Below are 19,722 nucleotides of genomic sequence, written 5' to 3' on the forward strand. Positions count from 1 at the left end.
ACCCCCAAAGAGGAGAAAACACCGGAGCAAAGGGAAAGGGAGGAAAAATTAAAAGCCAAAAGACAGTCTCTGTTTGATTTTTGTACGTTTTGAACATTGACTTCAAAAAGCTTCTGAAACAGCACTTTAAAAAAAAAAAAATTGAGGAAAAGTAAAGGCCGTGGGTTACAGAGAGCATGGTAGATATGGGTTCCTCTGCAGAAACATCCCCATAAAAGAATCTTCGGAAACAACTAGGTGAGGGGGGGAGTCCAGCTCTCTATTAATACCTCTCACAATTCCCTTTGCTGTCTGTTCCTGTCTCTTGCTTGACAATCCCTGAATTCTTGCTCTAACCCCCAGATCGTGTGTTTACAAAGTACCTAGTGGCTCTTGTCAGCTTGGTGGGTGGGGGGGGCGGGGGAATCCCCACTAACTCTCTCCAACTTCTCCAGAGCTGTCAAATACAATTAGAGCAAGTTGATCAGGGTTTGTTTCCAACTTATCCTCTGCCATTGGTTTCTGTTCTTCCTCCTCACCCTCTTTTTACTCACTCCCCTCCCCCATACCTTCTCCACTACGCACCCCCCCACACCGCCCCCAGCCTCTGAAGACCTCTATTCATGTGGTCCTGAGCTCTGAGCGCACATTGTCAAAAGCAGATTTGCCTGTGCTAACCGGCTATAGCCTCCCACCACCTCACCATCCCACGGGCAGCAATCATTGTGTCCAGTAAGATGGGGGACACAGCGCCCCCGCAGGCCCCCACGGGAGGGCTAGGGGGGGCCCCCGGGGCGGGGCTCCTTGGAGGGGGCTCGGTCACCCCGAGAGTGCACAGTGCCATCGTGGAGCGCCTTCGAGCTCGCATCGCCGTCTGCCGCCAGCACCACCTGAGCTGTGAAGGACGCTACGAACGGGGTAGGGCCGAGAGCTCGGACCGGGAAAGAGAGAGTACCTTGCAGCTCCTGAGCCTCGTCCAGCACGGCCAGGGGGCCAGGAAGGCCGGCAAGCACACCAAGGCCACTGCCTCCACTGCCACCGCGACAGCCCCTCCGCCGGCGCCCGCCGCCCCTCCGACGGCTTCCCAGACGGCAGCGCCCGCGGCCCCAGCGCCCCCGCCGGACTATCATCATCACCACCAGCAGCACCTGCGGAGCAGTAGCAGCAGTGGTGGCAGTGGTGGGATCGATGGCGAGCAGCAGCAACAGCCACCGGCTTCCACCCCAGGGGACCAGAGGAACTCGGCCCTCATTGCGGTAAGACACCTGGTTTTCTCCTCATTCTGTCGGTGGTCTTGTGGCCTTCGGTCAGGGCGGACGCTGGTCTCGGCCTGATGCCGAGTGGAAGACAGTGCGGAGGGCTGCGGTGCCACCTGACCACCCCAAAGGCCGTTGGGCGTCTGGTTGGTGCTGTGTTGTTAAACCCTTCTCCTCAAGTTCTGCGGTTGCTTGTGCATTGGTTTTCCTCCACCTGTAGAGTATTTCTTAAAGGGTAAGAAACTTGAGTTTCCCAGAGTTTTCTCTGGGGTCGGCAGACTGCAGAAAGGTTGGCTCCAAGCTGCAAGATCTGAGCCACTGAAGAAGGCCTTGCCTCAAGGAACCTCTCGCTTTGGCAGGCCAGCGCTGATTAGGCCCAACAAGCCATGCTTAGCCTGAAAGCGTTTGTTTAGCAGCCAGTCCAGCTGACCTTTAGCCAAGCCTTTTCCTTCTTGTCCCATTTCCCTTTCCTTCTTTGAAGTGGCCCCTTCTCCTTGGGTCAAGAGAACACAAGTGGTCATCCCTAACAGAGAAAGTTCCCTAAGCGCCCCCTCACTCAAAAACTTGGGGAATTCTCCCCAAGACGGGTGAGGGAATGTTTTTGAGAGGCCTGCTCCCTGGTTTCCTACAGACTCCCCCACTGTCCCCACCTAGCTTCTTTCCGCAGGCACTGCAATCAGAGAGTGCTGACTTGCAGCCTTCAGTAAAGTGTGCAGGCACCAAGGGGCTGTTTCCAGTTTTTCGTCCTAGAAAGTGCCTTGTCCTCTGCCACTCCTGGCGACAGAGTACCCGACCTGAGAGTTGTGATTAGGCTTCTGGCTGGAAGTTCTTCCTCAGAGGCGCAGACACACCCCACCCCAAAGGGAGTAGTCCTTGACTCATTGGTTTCTGATGCCAGTCCTGGTCAGGTGATCGCCTGGCCTGTGCGGGCTTTCCCCCCAAAGCTGCTGGGGCCATGGCCTCTGGGTAGAAGGTGGAGCCCCGCAGCCCTGTGGCCCTGCAAGCTTCCTCCGTTTCTGAGTTCCTTGGGGCTTCAGAAGTCCCGTGTCCACTCGCGGAACAGCTCCCATGTGCCCAAGCCAGCCCTAATGAAAGTCAGCAACAGGAAATGGCCATCCAAGCTGAAATGTCCTCAAAAAGCCCAAAGGAGAGGAAGGCACTGGGTCGAACTCTTTCTTGGAGGGAGCTTGAGAAGGAGCTCTGGGGAGAGAGCATCCTCTAGCCAGGCCCCTGGAAGCTTCTCTGTGGTTCCTCCGTATCCCTGGCCTGGGTCTCTGGTGGTGAAGTTTCTAGAAAGTCTGGGGGCTGAATTGGTTCTGTTCTGTTCCACCACACACACACATTTTGCCTGGGATGCCTAGAACTGCAACTTCCTGGTGCCAATTCCAGATGAGAGATAACAGCTAACAGTTAAACTGCTCAATGTTTGTTGTTTTATCCTTGGATACAGTTAGCCTGTGGGGTTATTTCATGCTTTCAGGCCTAATTTCCATTCCTTTCCACCTGCTATATCCTCACCTCTCTCTGGAATTCCCTAGGACAGCAATGGGAGTTTGTTTCATGAAAGAAAGATGCTGGGGGTGGGGAGTAGTGGGTAAAGAATCACTCGAATGGAAAGAAGAATGAGGTTTGTATGTGTGTGTGTCACTGGCATTTGCGGCCAAAAGCATCTAAATGCCTTGATTGTCCTCAGTAAATTTATAATCTGTCTGCAAGTCTCCCAATAATACAGCCTTGTATGCTTCACAGTCTCCTGGTAAGTGTTTCTGGGGGTGATACAGGGAACTAGGCGCCCAGCCCCAGAGAAGACAGATCTCTGTCCTGAGTGCCAAGACTGGATGTGGCCTTCACATCCCAGCGGCTGCAAGGAAGGTGTCTGCTTATGGCCTTGTTCTTTCTTTTTTTTTTTTTTTTTTTGCTCTCCTCCTACTTGGAAGGAAGCTGAGGCTGCCTCTTTTTCTTGGGGTTTTGGGGATGCGAAATGAAACCAACTTCAGTGGTGATTGTAACTTTATGTCAACAGTGTCCGTGCTGGGAGGTGTCTGGCCTCTCCCGGCTGGAGGCTTAGTGCCCTAAGAAGCCAGAGGTAGCTGCTCTGTCTCTCCTTTTCTAAAGGGGAATCTACTTTCTCTCTCTCTCCTCACTATCAGTCATCTCCTGAAACACCCCCTTAGAGGGGCTCCCTCTGCAAGCGCCGCGAGGATTGATGAGATGTGCTGTGCATGTAAGGAGTGAAAAGACCAGTGTATTTCTGATGGTGGCTTTTCACTGCAGACCTGTGCCATGACAAGGGGTGATCCACCACCCCCCTTTTGGTTATTGGAAATTCCCTTCTCCATTTTAGCTTCTAAATTTGGCTCTTTGTTACTCAGCATAGTACTCAGAGATGGTGATGCAAGTACTGTATTAACCTGATAACATTGTGTCCAAAGGGGAGGCCTGGACGTTTGGGAGTGATTCACTAAGCCAGTTAAATCTGCTGGTCTCACTTCACTCAGGCTCTTCTTTTCAGAAACACCATCCATTTAAAGGGGCCTTTGCACAGAATGGGTGTCCCTTCTTACTGCTCTGTCCATAACCAGATTGATTTCTGTCTCGGTGTGTGGAAGGTATCCCTTTAATAGTTTATTCGTATGCCCTAAGTGGCCATAAATGTCCTTTGAAGAAAGGGAGAAAATATTGATCATCTAAAATCGAATATGCACAGTGCCCTCAGACAAGAGGTCTGTATCCTGCATACCTGCTAGTACAATGCCGTGTATAAAGTCAGTAATTTTTCAGTGAGAGTGGAAAGAGAACCTCCATTCTTTGGGTGATTGTTGACTTTGAGGGGCGTGATACCGCAAGACATGTACAATGTCTGAGATTTTCAATAGCCTAAGTTTCCAGAACAATGTCAGAATAACCTCCAAGCCGGTTCTAATTCTGTCCACATAGCCTAATTCTGTAGCCCTTACTCAGCCAATTTCTTCATTTAGCTCAAGTTCAAGTTCAGAGGAAGCCCCTTTACTGCAGAGACGGCAGGAACAGGGCCTTTCGGAGGGCCTGGATTGTAAGGGTTTAAGCAGGTCTGCCTTTCTAACCACTTGGAGCAGGCTTTCGGCACTAAATCATTTCCCGGTGAAGTATGTTTGAGTCTTTGAATGAACTGTGAAACTGAATAATTGCTGGTCCATGGGACAGAAAGGTTTAGAGCTTCCGTGGCGCATTATTAATCTTTCCCTTTTGCCTGAGACAGGCTCCTTTTTGTTGTTGTTGTTGCTTAGACTGTGTTGCTAGGATAGATAGATAAGTGGTTCCAAGTCATCTTTGGCTTCAGAGATTATCTTCTCCCTAACATAGTGTGGAGGAAAGAAAACAGATCGGACAAGGAATCTGTATCCTCGGTTCTGGGCCTGCTTGATCACTAACCAGCTGGGTGACCCAGGACAAGTTACTTAGCAGTCATCTGCAAGACAGAACAATAATGCTGCCCTGGCTTGTTGAGAAAAGAAATGAATGTGTGTGTTTCTGGATAGTCTTTGGAAAAAATTAAGCACTGCAGAAATGCAAGGCATTATTACTAGTATTACTAATAATAAATGCTAAACAAGGAATCATAATACCAGTTTTTCCAGGGATTAAAAGTGTACTTAAGCTTTCAGTGTCTGTTTTAAATAGTGAAATAGCTTTTATTGTAAATAGAGGGATTATATTTCAAATTCAGTGCTGTCAAGATAAAACTGAGTTATCAGTGTACTTAAGCGTTCTCAGAGGTCCCAGGAAATCCTAGTTAAAATGTGCAACAGTGTGAAAGTGTTTAGGGTCTTCTACGGCCCTTGCACAGACCTAAGCAGCTTCGGAAAGGTGTGTCTGTCAGAGTGTGTCAGGAATATTAGAAAAGTTGTTTGCACAAATGGTACAGGAAAGTTAAATATTTTGTCAACAATAGTCTAAAATGTTAATTGTTAGCTTAAGAAAGTCAAACAAGTTAAATCATTGCCAGAGTTCCCCAGTTATTTTTAACTGATAATAATCAAGTTTCCAATTGACAATTCAGAATTGGAGGGCTGTGCGTGGGATGGGGGCTGAGAATAGAAACACTTCATTGGCCAGATCTGCGAGTCTGTAGCTGTCCATGTGATGAATATCCTCCCTGGGACAGTGATAGGAGTGTTTACATTATTTATATATGCAGCCATCATTTCCCTAAGAACTGACCTATTTTTGTTCTGTTTTCCAGAACAAAGTAATAAAGAGAGAGTTCTTATTTATCCAGGACCTTCCTATGACTTCTTTCCAGTAAATATAAGATCTCACAAAGGCAAAAGAGTTCAAGTGGAGAGAGAAGTTGGTACAATCCTTTATCAAAAATGGATGGAAAGCTTGTTTTGCCAGCAGAGTAATGCAATTATGTCACCAAGACATCTTGCTTGTTTAGGTCAATGTTTGTTTATAGAAGGCCTCTGTTTTCTTTGAAATAATATCATTGCTAGGTAATGTTTATCAAGTTTTTCTAAACCTTAAAGTTTGACGCTGTATGACTCCCCTATGCCGGTAAACCTTTTGTTAAGTTACAAGACAAACATGGGTTTTCAAATGAAGTAGCTTGAGTAGCTGTTTTTGTTTTCATTGTTGTTGTTGTGTGTGTTTGTGTTTAGCCCTGCTATTTAATCTCCAAAAGCTTATTAGGGAAATTTGGGAAAAAAAAAATCCAGTTCTGCTATGCGTGGCAGCTAAACCATTCCAAGTGGACTCCACGACTTCCTTGTGCTTTAATCCTGTCTCTTTTATACATTCATAGGTAGGATCATGTTTAATGAAAACAATTCTAAATTCTTTCTTCTGCATTTTCATGATGATTTCCCTCACACTTTAACAGGTTCTGTGGGAGAATGGGAAAATACAGCTAAATACCTAGTCCCTTCTTACTTACAGGCTAGTTGGCAAATCAACACCATGTTTACACGGTAACAGTGAAATGCTTAACTGGGTAGAATGGACCAAAACTGATAAAGAAATTCAGAGAGAAAAGAATAAATATGTATTGAGCCCTAGAATATCCAGACACTGTTATTATGTGTTTATATAATGCTCAAAAAAAGAGAGAGGTGACTAGGCAACATTAGACTAGTTTACAAATAAGGAAACTGAGGCTTAGAGATTTGATAAGTAGAAGAATTTCATGCACAGATTTTCTAGTTGAATCTTGTATGATCCCTACTTCACATCTTCTACCTGTGTGAGCTTGGGGAAATAATTTTCTTCTTTTGGGGTGTGAGTATCTTCATCTGTTGCTCAGTAGCAACCCAAATTGGATAGTTGTTATAATCTGTCTCAAGTATAAAATCTCATTTGGTTGGAACTGTGGGCATCAATATAAGCAGACATGATCTTAACACAGCACTATTGTCTTTGGAGGTGCTCTGTTCAAGGATGGACAAGGATGTTTCTTTCCTTAAAAGTGGCCCTATGTGATATTGCTGTTTTGGATTTTTGTTGCAGTTTAGTCACTAAGTCATGTCCGACTCTTTGGAGCCCCATGGACTGCAGCCAGCCAGGCTCCTCTGTCCATGGGATCCTCCAAGAAAGAATATGGGAGTGGCTTGCCATTACCTTCTCCAGGAGATCTTCCTGACCCAGGGATCGAACCCACATCTCTAGCCTACTTCTGCACTGGCAGGTGGATTGTTTACCACTGCACCACCTGGGAAATCTTCATCTGTAAAATAAAGCTAATATTCTTTAGCAAAACAGTTAATGTAGTGCCTGACACATAGTGGGTGCTCAAAACAAGAGTGCTGTTAATCGTCCAGCAGCAGAGAGAGTCAAACCCAGGTCAGGCAGTGCTGTAAGGAGAATGTAGGTTCCCAGCAGGCCTGGGAAGAGCAAGAGAGAAGGTGGAAGTGAGCGCCGGGGCCAGTGAGTGCAGATCTGGGTAAACCTTGGTTGTTTGGGGACAGAGAGTGGAGCCTGGCTGACCCTGTGGTTGGATGTGAGCAGTGAGGGGCCCATGCAAAGTCAATCCCCCCACCCCGGAGGGTCTCGAGCTCCAGCAAGAGTGTATCAGTGAAGTGAAAGTCACTCCGTTGCCTCTGACTCTTTGTGACCCCATGGACTGTAGCTCACCAGGCGCCTCTGTCCATGGGATTCTCCAGGCAAGGATACTGGAGTGGGTAACCATTTCCTTCTCCAGGGGATCTTCCGGACTCAGGGATCAAACCCGAGTCCCCTGCATTGCAGGCAGATTCTTTACCATCTGAGCCACCAGGGAAGAGTGTATCAGAGGCCCTGGGAAATGGTCTGGCAAGGAAGGCTCAGAGGAGTCAGTGTCTCTGAAGCAATAACAATCCTTCATATACTTGAAGACAAGTATTACATTTCCCCTCCAGCAGCCTCTTCTCATCGCGCACTGCCTAAGTGTTCTCTATTACCTATCTTCAAGTCCCTTGAGCTGCTTAATGCCTTGCTATTTACACACTTCTCCCATTCACTGTGAGTTATATACAGTGTGACATGGCCTTTGGCATCGAAAGGAGATGGTTTTAAAAGCACAGTTGCTAGACGCAGAAGAGAAGCTAAAAGAAGCAGAACCAGCTACACCTCTCTTGATAGGCTGGCTAGGCCTTCCAGCTCAAATCAGGATTGCCCCCGTGGGTTCTCTGGATGTGTAAACTGACCTTTCCAACAAATGAGTTTACTAACTTGGAAAAGGTCTTTTCATTAAAACAAACAAACAAAAAATCGTGCGCAGAAATTTATAAGAAGCTGTGAGTCCAGATGGTCTTTGAGATGCGCTGGCTTTCTTCCTTGCTTTTTAATTGCCGGTGTGTCACAGACATCTTACTTGCCCTGAGGTCGGTCGGTAGCAGTTTCACCTATTTGGTCCATGTTCACAGAGCACAGGGATGGCTCCCGGTGGAGTGGATGGCCAAGGGGAAGAACTAGCAACTCCTTCCGGCCTTGACTGGAGGCAGGATGCTGAGATACCAAGCACAGCTCCGGTGGGCTCTCTCTCCACCGCTCAGCTCTGGCGCTTTCCTACGCATATCCAAGGGTTGGGTGGAAAGAATGAAAGCTGTTCTGTTTCCTTGGAGAGAGGATGTAGAGAGAGGTTTACACATTCTCAGTGAGGCTTGCATAAAGCTAGAGAGTAGGGTCAAAGGAATGGCTATAACAGTATTTGACATGCACTGTGGTCCCCGTGGGTCTTAATGGTTTTAGCAAAAGTCCTGAAATTTCTTATCACGATTGTGAACATGGGTGCTCTTTAGAGTTTGGGGAACTTATCCATTAATTCAATAAATAATTTATTCTATACAAAGACAATGAATATATCCACGATGAGCAATTTGATATAGCCTTTGTCTTTTTAGAATTTACAGTCTGAAATGGGTGGGGATGTTTTAACATCAGCTGACAGAGGCAAGATAAGCATAGCACTTAAGAATCTGGGGTGGGGGAGAGACGATCTAGTTTCAAATCACAGCTCCTCTCTCAGTGGCTCACCACTTCTTGGTTAATTAAACTCTCCAGTCTCAGTTTTCTCACCTGTAAAATGGAATGATAGTCCTAAAACTAACTACATAGGGTTGGTGAGTGAGGGAGGTAACTTCCTAGCACCTAGAGGAGGCTCAGTAACTTTTAACTGTTGTTCTTATTAACGTGAGAAGTGATATATGCAAGTCAGAGTCACGGTTTTCCCGCTCAGGATTCTACCTCCAAGAGGATGTCAGGGATATTTTGTGGAAGGATACGGCTTTTCTCTTTTTATTTATTTTAAATGGATAGTGAAGTATACCACATTATCCAGTTTCCTTAAGGAGTTTACTATGGAGATGCTGTCTGGGACGGGTTTACATTTCTCTGAAATGGGTTGACTAGTACCCTTCTTCAGAACAAGATCAATTAATATCTCTTCCACTCCTGGGACTCCAGGATGCCTCATCTAGAACTTGACTAGAGTCAGAGATTGACTCCTTGCCTCTTCAAGAATAAAGGCTCGGTTTCCATTCAGTTGCCCAGGGAGTATGGTGGGTGGGTTGTGTGAGTCAATGAGAAATTGGGACTGTCTGTTGAGAATTTGGAATGATTAGAATGGAAGAGTCCAAATTTACCCATTTAACTGAATTATTCATTCAGACTGATGAATAATTCTTAAGGGAATCTGGTCAGAGAGTCACAAAGACGTAGCAGTTCCCTGCTGTGGAGATTTAAATGTGCGCTTTTGAGAGCCAGGTCCCTCTCTCGAGTTGCTAGGGAATCGGTCCTCTCACAGCAGCCGCACACAAACACGCAGCCCGAATCTGCCCTCTTCCCAACCCCGACCTGGAGCATGCTGAAAACGTCAAGCCTTGATGTGGTTCTTCGCCTGGAATCTCTTCTTTGCTCAGTACCTCCTCAAGTGTGACTTTCCATAAGAAATGCGAGGAGAATGTTGCCAAGGTTTCAAAGCAAGTTTCTGTGAGGATGATTCTTAATCAAAAGCACAGTGTTTCTGTGAAGTGACAGGATTAGAATGAGAATAGTCTTGTTCTCGGTGGATGATGTTTGAACAAGGACAGATTTGCTGGTTCTAACTCAGCACAGACTGTAGTTAAAACTTTTCTTTTAGTCTCTTTATTCCCCATCATTTAAACTCAGACCCTCCTCCTCCTCTTGAAGGATAATATTCTGTGGCAAGGTACAATCAAACTCGTGTTGGGTTCGTGGTGCTTGATATTTGTTTTTAACAGTGTTCTTGCTTCCTGAGTCATAGCCGGTTCCTATGTTAGCGTGGAATCATTAACATTGTCGTTTTAAAAGTTCTCTTTTGTCAGAAATGTGGTTGAGTTTTCCAGCACTCTAATAACTCTCACCCACATGAAGCCCAGCATCTTGAATTCCTCACTGCACAACAGGCTTCTTTTCAGGTAGCTCTGAAGAATTTGAACAGAAAGTTAATTACATGTCTTTTCTTTTTTTTTCCCCAGAAAATTTACTTAAGGCCAAAGTTTGCTTCAGCTGCTAATAACTTACCAGGGCTTTGTTGGATACATAGTATAATCTCTTAGAGTCATGGTAACCAGGGTGCAAAGAAGTGGCTTAATTGAATACAGTGTGTACTGTGCTGTGTCTTTGGAATGACGATTGCCGTACTTCAGTGTACACTGCTCATTTCTGGAGGTCTCTGGAGTCTAAATTATGTAAAAATAAAAACATCCTCTGGCCGAGCAGCTGAGAAGCTAATTTTTCATTGTTGTTCACCTCAGTAGGCCCATACTTGCTAAACCGGCTAAGGCTTGCACATGTGATTGCCACACTGCACCGTGCAATTTCAGACAGCAAAACCTGTGTGCTGGTGGTATTATCCTCTTTGGTTGTTTCACAGAGGTGTTGAAAAAGAGCAAAGTACAGACACAAGGGTAAACGAGAAAGAGCAGCGGTCCTCCTGACGGAAACACCAGGCACAAGCGCGCGTTTAGGAGAGTTGCGCCCAAGTCCTGTAACCATCGCACCAACAAGAGCTTCTTTTTCTCGCTTAGATTCTTTGCATGTGGGTCTTTTTGCAGGCTCAGTCCCCCAGAGAGAGATTCTGAGCTGTCTTTGTGCTAAATTAAACATCAGTGTTCTCCTTGGGAACCTGATCTTGCAAAGACTAGGCAACAATATCTTTCAGAGAACGCTCCCGGCTCCCTCAGGAAGAGACCAGCTCAAGAGCCTTCTTGCCTCCACTGTCGGCTTCGCTGCTGTGAGTGTGTGTTGTATGGGAAATGTTTTGTCTAACCTGGTCTAGACGCGCTTAGAGCAAGGGCTTGTACTCTTATTCTTGGTATAATGCTGGAGGACCCATGCCGCCTTAGAATATAATAAATGGAGATGATCCGAACAGCACCCAGATCGTGGAAGATTTCAACCACCCATGGGAAGGACATTTCTTGGCTCACTACCAGCCCCCTCCCCCAATTCCTAACCTACAGCAATGAGACAGGCAGTACGTGGCAAAATAGAAGCCATCTCATTTCCAACCTTCTCTCATCTCCATCTTGCCCCTCCCCCAAGAGGGCTATTGATGTAAAAATAGACACTATTCTATCAACGTATACAGTCTATAAGCCCTTTAAGAGATAACGGATCAAACCCTTTTCTCACAAGTGAAAAAATTAAGACCCATTTAAAAGCAAACACTCCAGGTTCCAGTAGCAGTCGAGATAGAGCTAGAAATTTCTGACATCTATTCCCGCTTATAAAAAGTAGTCCCATTAATAAATCTATAAAAAGAACACTGAGGGGTAGTGTGGGATTTATATTCAAGGTTTGCAGTGCAGGAGACTCCAGTTCAATTCCTGGGTCCGGAAGATCTGCTGGAGAAGGGATCAGATACCCACTCCAGTGTTCTTAGGTTTCCCTTGTGGCTCAGCTGGTAAAGAATCTGCCTGCAATGCAGGAGACCTGGGTTTGATTCCTGGGTTGGGAAGATCCCCTGGAAAGGGAAGGGCTACCCACTAAAGTATTCTGGCCTGGAGTATTCCATAGGCTCTGTAGTCCATGGGGTCGCAAAGAGTCAGACGCTACTGAACGACTTTCACTTCACTTTGGTAGTAGAAGGAACACAGAATTCAGAGATTATGGTGAGTTGTTTTTTAAGTGATCCCATGATTCCTTCCGTGCCACATGCCCTTCGTAATGTGACTTTAACTCTCCTTCCATTGGGAAGTGGATGCTCTTTCTTCCCTTGAAACTTGAATAGCCTTGTGACTTGTTTTAACCAAAAGTATGTGACAGAAAATGGCATTGCGCTACTTCTGAGGATGGGCTTTAAGAAGTCCTTCTGGATTTAAAATTTGTTAAGGGTTAGTCTTAAGTGTTCTTACCATGGATAAACAAATAAGTAAATAAAAATAGAGGACAGGAGAAAACTTTGGGAAGTGATGGATATGTTTTTGACCTTGATGGTGATGATTGTTTTCTGGGTGTTTACTTATCCCCAGCTCATTGAGTTGTATATGTTAAATAGATACAGCTCTTTATTGTCAATCATACTTTAGTAAAATGGCAAACAAACCAACAGAAAAATAAAACAACCTGCTTGGGACACTGAGACCACTGTATCATGAAGCTGGGCGTGCCAGCTGGAGGATGAGCATCCACATGCTGAGAACCGAGGTGCCCCAGCCTCCCACCAGCACCCACTGCCAACACAGGAGTGAGGCCATCTTAGATCAGCCAATTCTCCAGCTCAGTGCAGCCAGGTGAGTGAATGGGCCCCCGTGGGGTCAGCAGAGGACCTGCCCAGACAGCTTAGAGGATCATGGGAAATATTGCGTAATTGCTTCAAGCCACTAAGTTTTGAGGGTGGTTTGCAACTTAGTAGCAGTTGACTGAATCAGAACCAGAAAACCTTAGCATGGAAGACAGTCTGGTCTCTTAGGTGTATTACCCCAGGACTGGTTACTTAACATCTTTGAAGACTCACTTTCTGCTTTTTGGGATAATAGAAATTATCTCCAAAGGTTGTGAGGATTGTATAATGATAATAATCCATAAAAGAACCCACCATGTTGTCTGGCACGTGGTAGAGCTTAACAGACATTAGTTTCCTTGCTTCCTCCTTAGTCTCTTCACCCTGTATTATAATTCAGCTCCCCACCCTGCTATTTTACCATCTCACTTTCACTTCATGGACATCAGTGTTCTCATAGGCTCCACCAGCTCACCGCTCCTCTGCACAATTTATTTTTTCCCTTCCGGATGACGGCTTGGTGCTGTCGTTCCTCCTAAGTACCAAATTTCCAGCGATTCTTGTTACGCTTCACAGAACACATCTGCCTTCGGTTGTCTCCTCTTGAAACAGAAAAGGGTTAACCTCATAAAGACGTCACTCCCCTTGCACTCTTATGCTGCCCCTGGGAGAGTCAAGCAGCATAGCAGATATATATCGGCAATGTAATTGCCTTCGGTCTTCTAGGTCACAGAAGACTTTGCCAGTGAGTATGGCGCCTGGGGGAAAGTAAACATATTCTGTCTTGAAGAGCAGAGTGTCTAATGTCTCCCCTTGTTGTTGTTTTTGTATTTTTTTCTTTTTTGTAACAAATTATTCTGAGTGCCTCATTTTTTCCCTCTTATGCATCACAATAAATGAACAAATAAATAAAGAGGGAGTGATACAGTAATACTATATTTTCCTTCTTATACTTATTAGTGATAATTGAGAGGACTGGCCTGGGAATTGAATGTTGAAGGTCCCCGTGCTCTGACTGATACCAGCTAGTAGCAACTTAGTCAAGCCCTTTTACATCCCTGGAAAGTGCTAACTTTCCTTCCTGGAAAAACAATGAGGGGCACTTGGTAAGTGTCTTGGTCTGCCTCTGAGGACCCTTTTCAGTTGATACACTTTGAATACTTCCCTGATATTTTGCTTCTCTTTTTCAACCTTCAATTTCTCCTTAAATGTATCTGCTAGGAAGAATGGAGGGGCTCCCAGGTGGCTCAGTGGTAAAGAATCTGCCTGCCAAGCACTGAGCGCCAAAGAATTGATGCTTTTGAACTGTGGAGTTGGTGATGAACAGGGAAGCCTGGTGTGCTGCCGTCCATGGGGTTGCAAAGAGTCGGACACAACTGAGAAACTGAACTGCCAAGCAGGAGATGCTGCTTTGATCCCTGGGTGGGGAAGAACCCCTGGGGCAGAAATGGCAATTCACTCCAATATTTTTGCCTGGGAAATCCCATGGACAGAGGAAACTGGCAGGCTATAGTCCATAGCGCTGAAAAGAGTCGGACACAACTGAGTGACTGAGCATGAACAGGAGGAAGGGAAAGAAGAGGTGTCAAGGATGAAAATGTTTTGGTTTTTAGAGGAAGTGTTCATGAGGAGGGTCTGAAGTAATCTTGGAAGCAAGGTCCAGCCAACTGTGGCAGAGGGCAAGGGTACAGCCGTGTTAACTGCTCAGCACCGTTCCTGGAAGTCATGAACATGTAACTCGACATTGTTGTTCAGCAGCTAAGTCCTGTCCGACTCTTTTCAATGTCATGGACTCTAGCACGCCAGGCTCCTCTGTCCTCTACTTTCTCCAGGTGTTTGCTCAGATTCATGTCCTTTGAATCAGTGATGCTATCTAACCATCTCATCTTCTGCTTTTGCCTCCAGTTTTTTCCAGCATCAGGGTCTTTTCCAGTGAGTCAGCTCTTCACATCAGGTGGCCAAAGTATTGGAGCTTCAACTGCAGCATCAGTCCTTCCAATGAATATTCAGGTTGATTTCCTTTAGGATTGAGTGATTTGATCTCCTTGCTGTCCAAAGGACTATATCACACTGTGAAAGTGAAAGTGAAATTCGCTCAGTCGTGTCTGACTCTTTGCGACCCCTTGGACTATACAGTCCATGGAATTCTCCAGGCCAGAATGCCAGAGTGGGTAGCCTTTCCCTTCTCCAGGGGATCTTCCCAACCCAGGGATCAAACCCAGGTCTCCCACATTGCAGGCAGATTCTTTACCAGCTAAGCCATAAAGGAAGCTCAAGAATACTGGAATGGGTAGCCTATCCCTTCTCCAGTGGATCTTCCCAACCCAGGAATCGAACTGGGGTCTCCTGCATTGCAGGAGGATTCTTTACTAACTGAGCATTTGATCTCCTTGCTGTCCAAAGGGCTCAAAAGTCTACTGTATGTCACTCTATATCTGACCCTATTTAATGGGATTTAGGATTCCAGTATGAGCAACACTGTTGTAGGACTAGAGTTTGCTTTATTAAATTGACTTTGGGGGAAAAACACTAATTTTCTTCACCCAGATCCTCCCAACTACACTTGGAACATTTCTGTGTGTAAAGAAGTTTTCCAATCTAGTACCCCTGTGAAGTAATTACAAGAAATATAAAACGTAAACTGAAAAGAAAAATATTCTTGTAGAGCCTTCCTTCCTCAAAAATTAAGTAATCTTTTTTCTGTATGCATCAGTCTCTCCATCTGTTTGTCTCTCTTTCATATACACAACAATTGAAAAATGCGGATTAATGGACACAGAATCTGCTCCAAAGAAAGGAAAATTTACCCAACCAAATATTCAATCTTGAGAATTTCTTTAATAGTACTCTTTTCTTCCCTATCTCTTGATTTAGTTAGAGCACAGCTCTACAAATTGAATCTTTACAACTCCTAGAATCTTGCGGGCCTGTGGGTCACATCTTTGGCTCCCTGTGAGTCCAGTGCATTTTCTTTCACAAAGCAAGATGGGGCATGAGTTGTGGTTGTTGTTTATTTTGTTTCAAATGGTTGACACACTCGGCTTCTCTGTTAGAGTAGAGCCAGAAACATGGTGATCTTTTTCCTGTGCATGCCTGCTAAGTCGCTTCAGGTGTGTCTGACTCTTGGCAACCCCGTGGACTGTAGCCCACCAGGCTCCTCTGTCCGTGGGATTCTCCAGGCAAGAATACTGGAGTGGGTTGCCATGCCCTCCTCCAGGGGATCTTCCTGACCCAGGATTGAACCCAAATCTCTTTAATCTCCTGGATTCGCAGGAGGGTTCTTTACCATTAGCACCACCTGGGATGCTGATATTTTTCCTAGGAACTTCTAAATTCGTTAGCTTTACTTCTAAGATTTTTTTTTTAAGTTGAAAATGCTTCATATTATGTTTTGCAACGTAGCTTTTCTTTTTAAAAATTCTAAGATAAAGGAAGTTGTGTTCCTTTTTTTACCCAGTAGATTGGGTATTACTTTTGCTTAGAAAATGTGCCCCAAATTCTCATTACACACACACACCCTTTGTTTATCATGGTTATTTTTCATCTATATAATATAGTATTATTAGTATGTAGAGACACAAGTTGATTATATGGGTGACTTTACAGAGAAAATAGAAGTGAGGAAATGTATGAAAGAGTATAGGGAAAATTCTTTTAAAAGGAAATTGCTCCAGAAGACATGAGTATGCCAAATTGCAGAGAGTAGGAGAGAGAATATTATATCCCAGTGGTAAGTATGGAGTGACAGATCTCCATTTGGTCCAAATTTCACTGCTAACTAACAGCATGACCTTGGGACCAGTCCTCTTTTGTTTCTTAGTATCCCCGTCTGCAACACCAAAAATTTGCATTCATCAGCGCTTTGCTTGGTTGGATTATTCTTGAAATACACTTTTTGGCCTATGTACCACCTTCTTGGAGAGACCTCCCTGGCTGCTCTAACTCATGTAGACATACAGCATTGATCTCTTCTCACTCGACTTCCCCTATCCCCTTCATAGAGGTTTTGTTGTCTTCATAACTTTTATCACTGTCTGAGTTCATGTTGATTCCTTATTTATCGTGCACCTCCTGTCTTTCTCCATGGGGTATAAGCTGTATGAGACCAGGGATCTTCTCAGTCTTGTTCACCCCATGTATTCCCAGCCCTGAGCAGTTCCTGGAATGTTTTGGATTCACAGTAAATATTCATTGTGTGAAGACTAGGATTAGTGACTTTTAAACTAGAAATGTCTTAGGAATCCTTCAGGGATATGTGATGGGCCTCCAGAGTCTCCACTTCCTGTTTAATTACGGGTATATTATATATCTGTGTATATATTATTTATATAATATGTATAGTATATATGTACATATACAAAGTTATGTGGGGGCTTCCCAGGTGACTCAATGGTAAAGAATCTCCCTGCCAATCAGGAGGTGTGGGTTTGATCTCTGGGTCGGTAAGATCCCCTGGAGAAGGAAATGGCAGCCCACTCCAGTATTCTTGCTTGGGAAATCCTATGGACAGAGGAGCCTGGTGGGCTACCGGCCATGGGCTCGCAAAAGAGTCAGACATGACTTAGCGACTAAACAACAACGTATGTAATTATATATGCGACCCCATGGACTGTAGCCTACCAGGCTTCTCCGTCCATGGGATTCTCCAGGCAAGAATACTGGAGTGGGTTACCATTTCCTTCTCCAGGGGATCTTCCCAACCCAGGGATTGAACGTGGGTCTCCCACATTGGAGGCAGACGCTTTAGCCTCTGAGCCACCAGGGAAGCCCATATAATATATACACATATGTAAATAATATAGACATATGAGTAAAAACTTAGTAATATATATATATATATATAAAGCATATATAACATATATATAAACACTAAGGCACATGTGTATATCTATATTAAATATAATATATATAAACATCTTTATGTCTTTATATATATGTGTGTATATATATATATAAAGTCAGGCATATATTTATATGCCTTAATGTGATTAAAAACATGGCTCCAGTGACACAGTTATTTGAAGGATAAAGGGACATGATGATCTAAGATTGCTCCCAGATTGTAATTTTGTAGCCCACTATCTCATGAGTAGAAAATATTGGTGCAAAGGAAAGGATTATGGAATAGAAGTGACACGTATTGAGCACCTACTGTATGCTGGGTCCTGTGTCAGGCCCTTGGACCACACAGAAGAGACAGAGTTCCTGTTGGATGGAGTTTATATTTTAATGGGAAAGGGTGTAGGGACAGAGAGGAAGCAAAGGAATGATCCGTTTAACTAGTAATACAATAATGCACAGCTTATTGGTCCTTAAGTGGCTGACTGGAGATGGATCTGTGTTGATTAAAAGGAAGCAAGCACTCTGGGAGGTGGAAAGTGATGACCCTAAACGGTTACCCTCAGAGCTGGGAGATGGGCTCTTTGGCTGGTGCCTGCTCTGAGCCAGGACAGCTGCCCGCACAGGGTTCCTGCTGGTCCAGGCTGGGTGCTGCTTTGGCCAGGCTGTGCAAGATGCCGGTTCTGATGCCACTAGTGAGGGAAGCCGTGTCAGCCACCTTCTGTTCCCTGAAGCAGTTGTGATCATTTTGTTGGCTGTCACTGAAATTTGAGAATTACGGAGAAATGACTGAAAGGCTCCTTTGGAGGAAAAGAAGAATATTATCCGTCTTTAGCTATAGAAACAGAGAAGCGACGATCAGGAAGTTAGCACCGGGACCGAAAGGAGATGGAAGCACAGCAGGATGTCAGACAGCAGGCAGAAGCGGGGCCTGGCATTTGCAACAGTCACCGTTGTGTTTCCCTACATGTGCACAAGCCATGCAGTTCTCACAGAAACCCTGTTTTGCGAATACCGTGAGTGTAGCTTTTTTATTCTAATTGTGGGAAACAAAGTCAGAGCAGCTGAGGAATGCTAATAATATCTTACTTTTGAATAGCAAATCTGCAGTTTGTCACATGTGTATACACAAGCTATCTCTGTTTATCCCCTGGGGTATTATTATACCCATTTTAGAGACAGCTAAGTGGCTCCCTGGCCTGTGCTAACTCCACTAGTGACCAGAGCCGTCCTGACCCCTGGGTTCTGCAGGGCGCCCAGCTGGCAGAGTGCAGTAGCTGGGCCCCAAATGCACCACTGAATTTGCATCTACGATGAGGACATTGAGTGTCTTAAGCTCCCAGAAGCACACCCACACATATTTTCGAAGCAATGACTCGCCTAGAAAGAATGGCAGTCATGAATGGCATGAGGATGTCAGACACCCTGGGCACATCCAATCTAGAATAAGAGAAACTGGAAAAAGAGAGTCTTGCTTTGTTTTATTTTTTAATTCATTAATTTGTCAGAATACAAGTTGAAGTGAGAAAACTGTTTTAATTCATGAAAGCCTAGATTTTATTTCTTGTGAGTCTGGTAAGTCAACCCGCAGGTCTGGGGAAAAAGAACTCCAAGGTTGCTATGAAGAGAAACTTGATCTTGAATCAAAGAAGCAGATTCATGTCTAAAACCAAGATTGGTCTAAATTTTTCTCCTTGCTGTTGCTTATTTTGGATTCAGATCTTAGATGGAGCTTAAAGGAAAGACCAGCAGCTCTCTGCCGAAAAGTGATTTTGAATGTACTCAGATCCAGGTTGAAGGTGTTTTCCAGGCTGATGGGTGTCTTCTTAGTACCTGGAGAAAATATAGGTGTTCATAATTGTTAGAATTTTTGTTTCAAGATGGCAAAGTGCCTAATTTTCTATGTAGTTCCACTATTACAGTAGTGTCAAACCTCTTGTAAACAAGTGTTTGGTAAATGTTGTTGAACTAAACTGGTGAGCATGCATTATTGAAGGGACCCAATCCTTTATATTTCTGTGATTAAATGTACAGTGCACCAACTGTGAAACATTGGTCTTTAAGATATTCTTTTGGTTCAACATTTTAAAATTACACTTACTAAGTGTTTAACATGTCAGGCACTCTTCTAAGTGTTTTTTTGAGTAATAACTCATGTTTCCTCATAATCCATGATGAAGTAGATAGGTATGACCTTATCTAGATTGGACAGATGAGGAAGTTGAGGCATAAGATGGAGATATTGGCCAGGTCATTCAGTCATGCATGTGGAGTCCGGGTATGAACAGAGTGAATGAAGCCACCGCCCATGTATATAGTCATGGTAAATGACTACATCTAGGAGAAGGTAATTATACAATGTCAGACTCCAGCTCACACATGACCCAGGCTTGAGTTTGGAAGCCACGTTCAATGAGACATTTGAAAGTCAATAATGATTAGGATCAT

General features: G+C 44.7%; 1 protein-coding gene and 1 non-coding gene across 2 annotated transcripts in view; one reads left to right on the forward strand and one right to left on the reverse strand.

The window, feature by feature from the left end:
* Nucleotides 1-499: 499 nt before the first annotated feature.
* Nucleotides 500-19,722, forward strand: part of MAML2 (mastermind like transcriptional coactivator 2) — a 402,023-nt gene continuing 382,800 nt past the window's right edge. Inside the window, 1 exon segment of the mRNA NM_001098050.1 lies at nucleotides 500-1,235. Coding sequence (NP_001091519.1) covers nucleotides 717-1,235 — 519 coding nt within the window. The 5' untranslated portion in view covers nucleotides 500-716.
* On the reverse strand, nucleotides 1,086-1,185 carry MIR1260B (microRNA mir-1260b). Its single transcript, NR_107718.1, has one exon. It is a non-coding gene; the product is annotated as a microRNA mir-1260b (primary transcript).

This window comes from Bos taurus, chromosome 15 (genome assembly GCF_002263795.3).
Source record: "Bos taurus isolate L1 Dominette 01449 registration number 42190680 breed Hereford chromosome 15, ARS-UCD2.0, whole genome shotgun sequence".
Lineage (NCBI taxonomy): Eukaryota > Metazoa > Chordata > Mammalia > Artiodactyla > Bovidae > Bos > Bos taurus.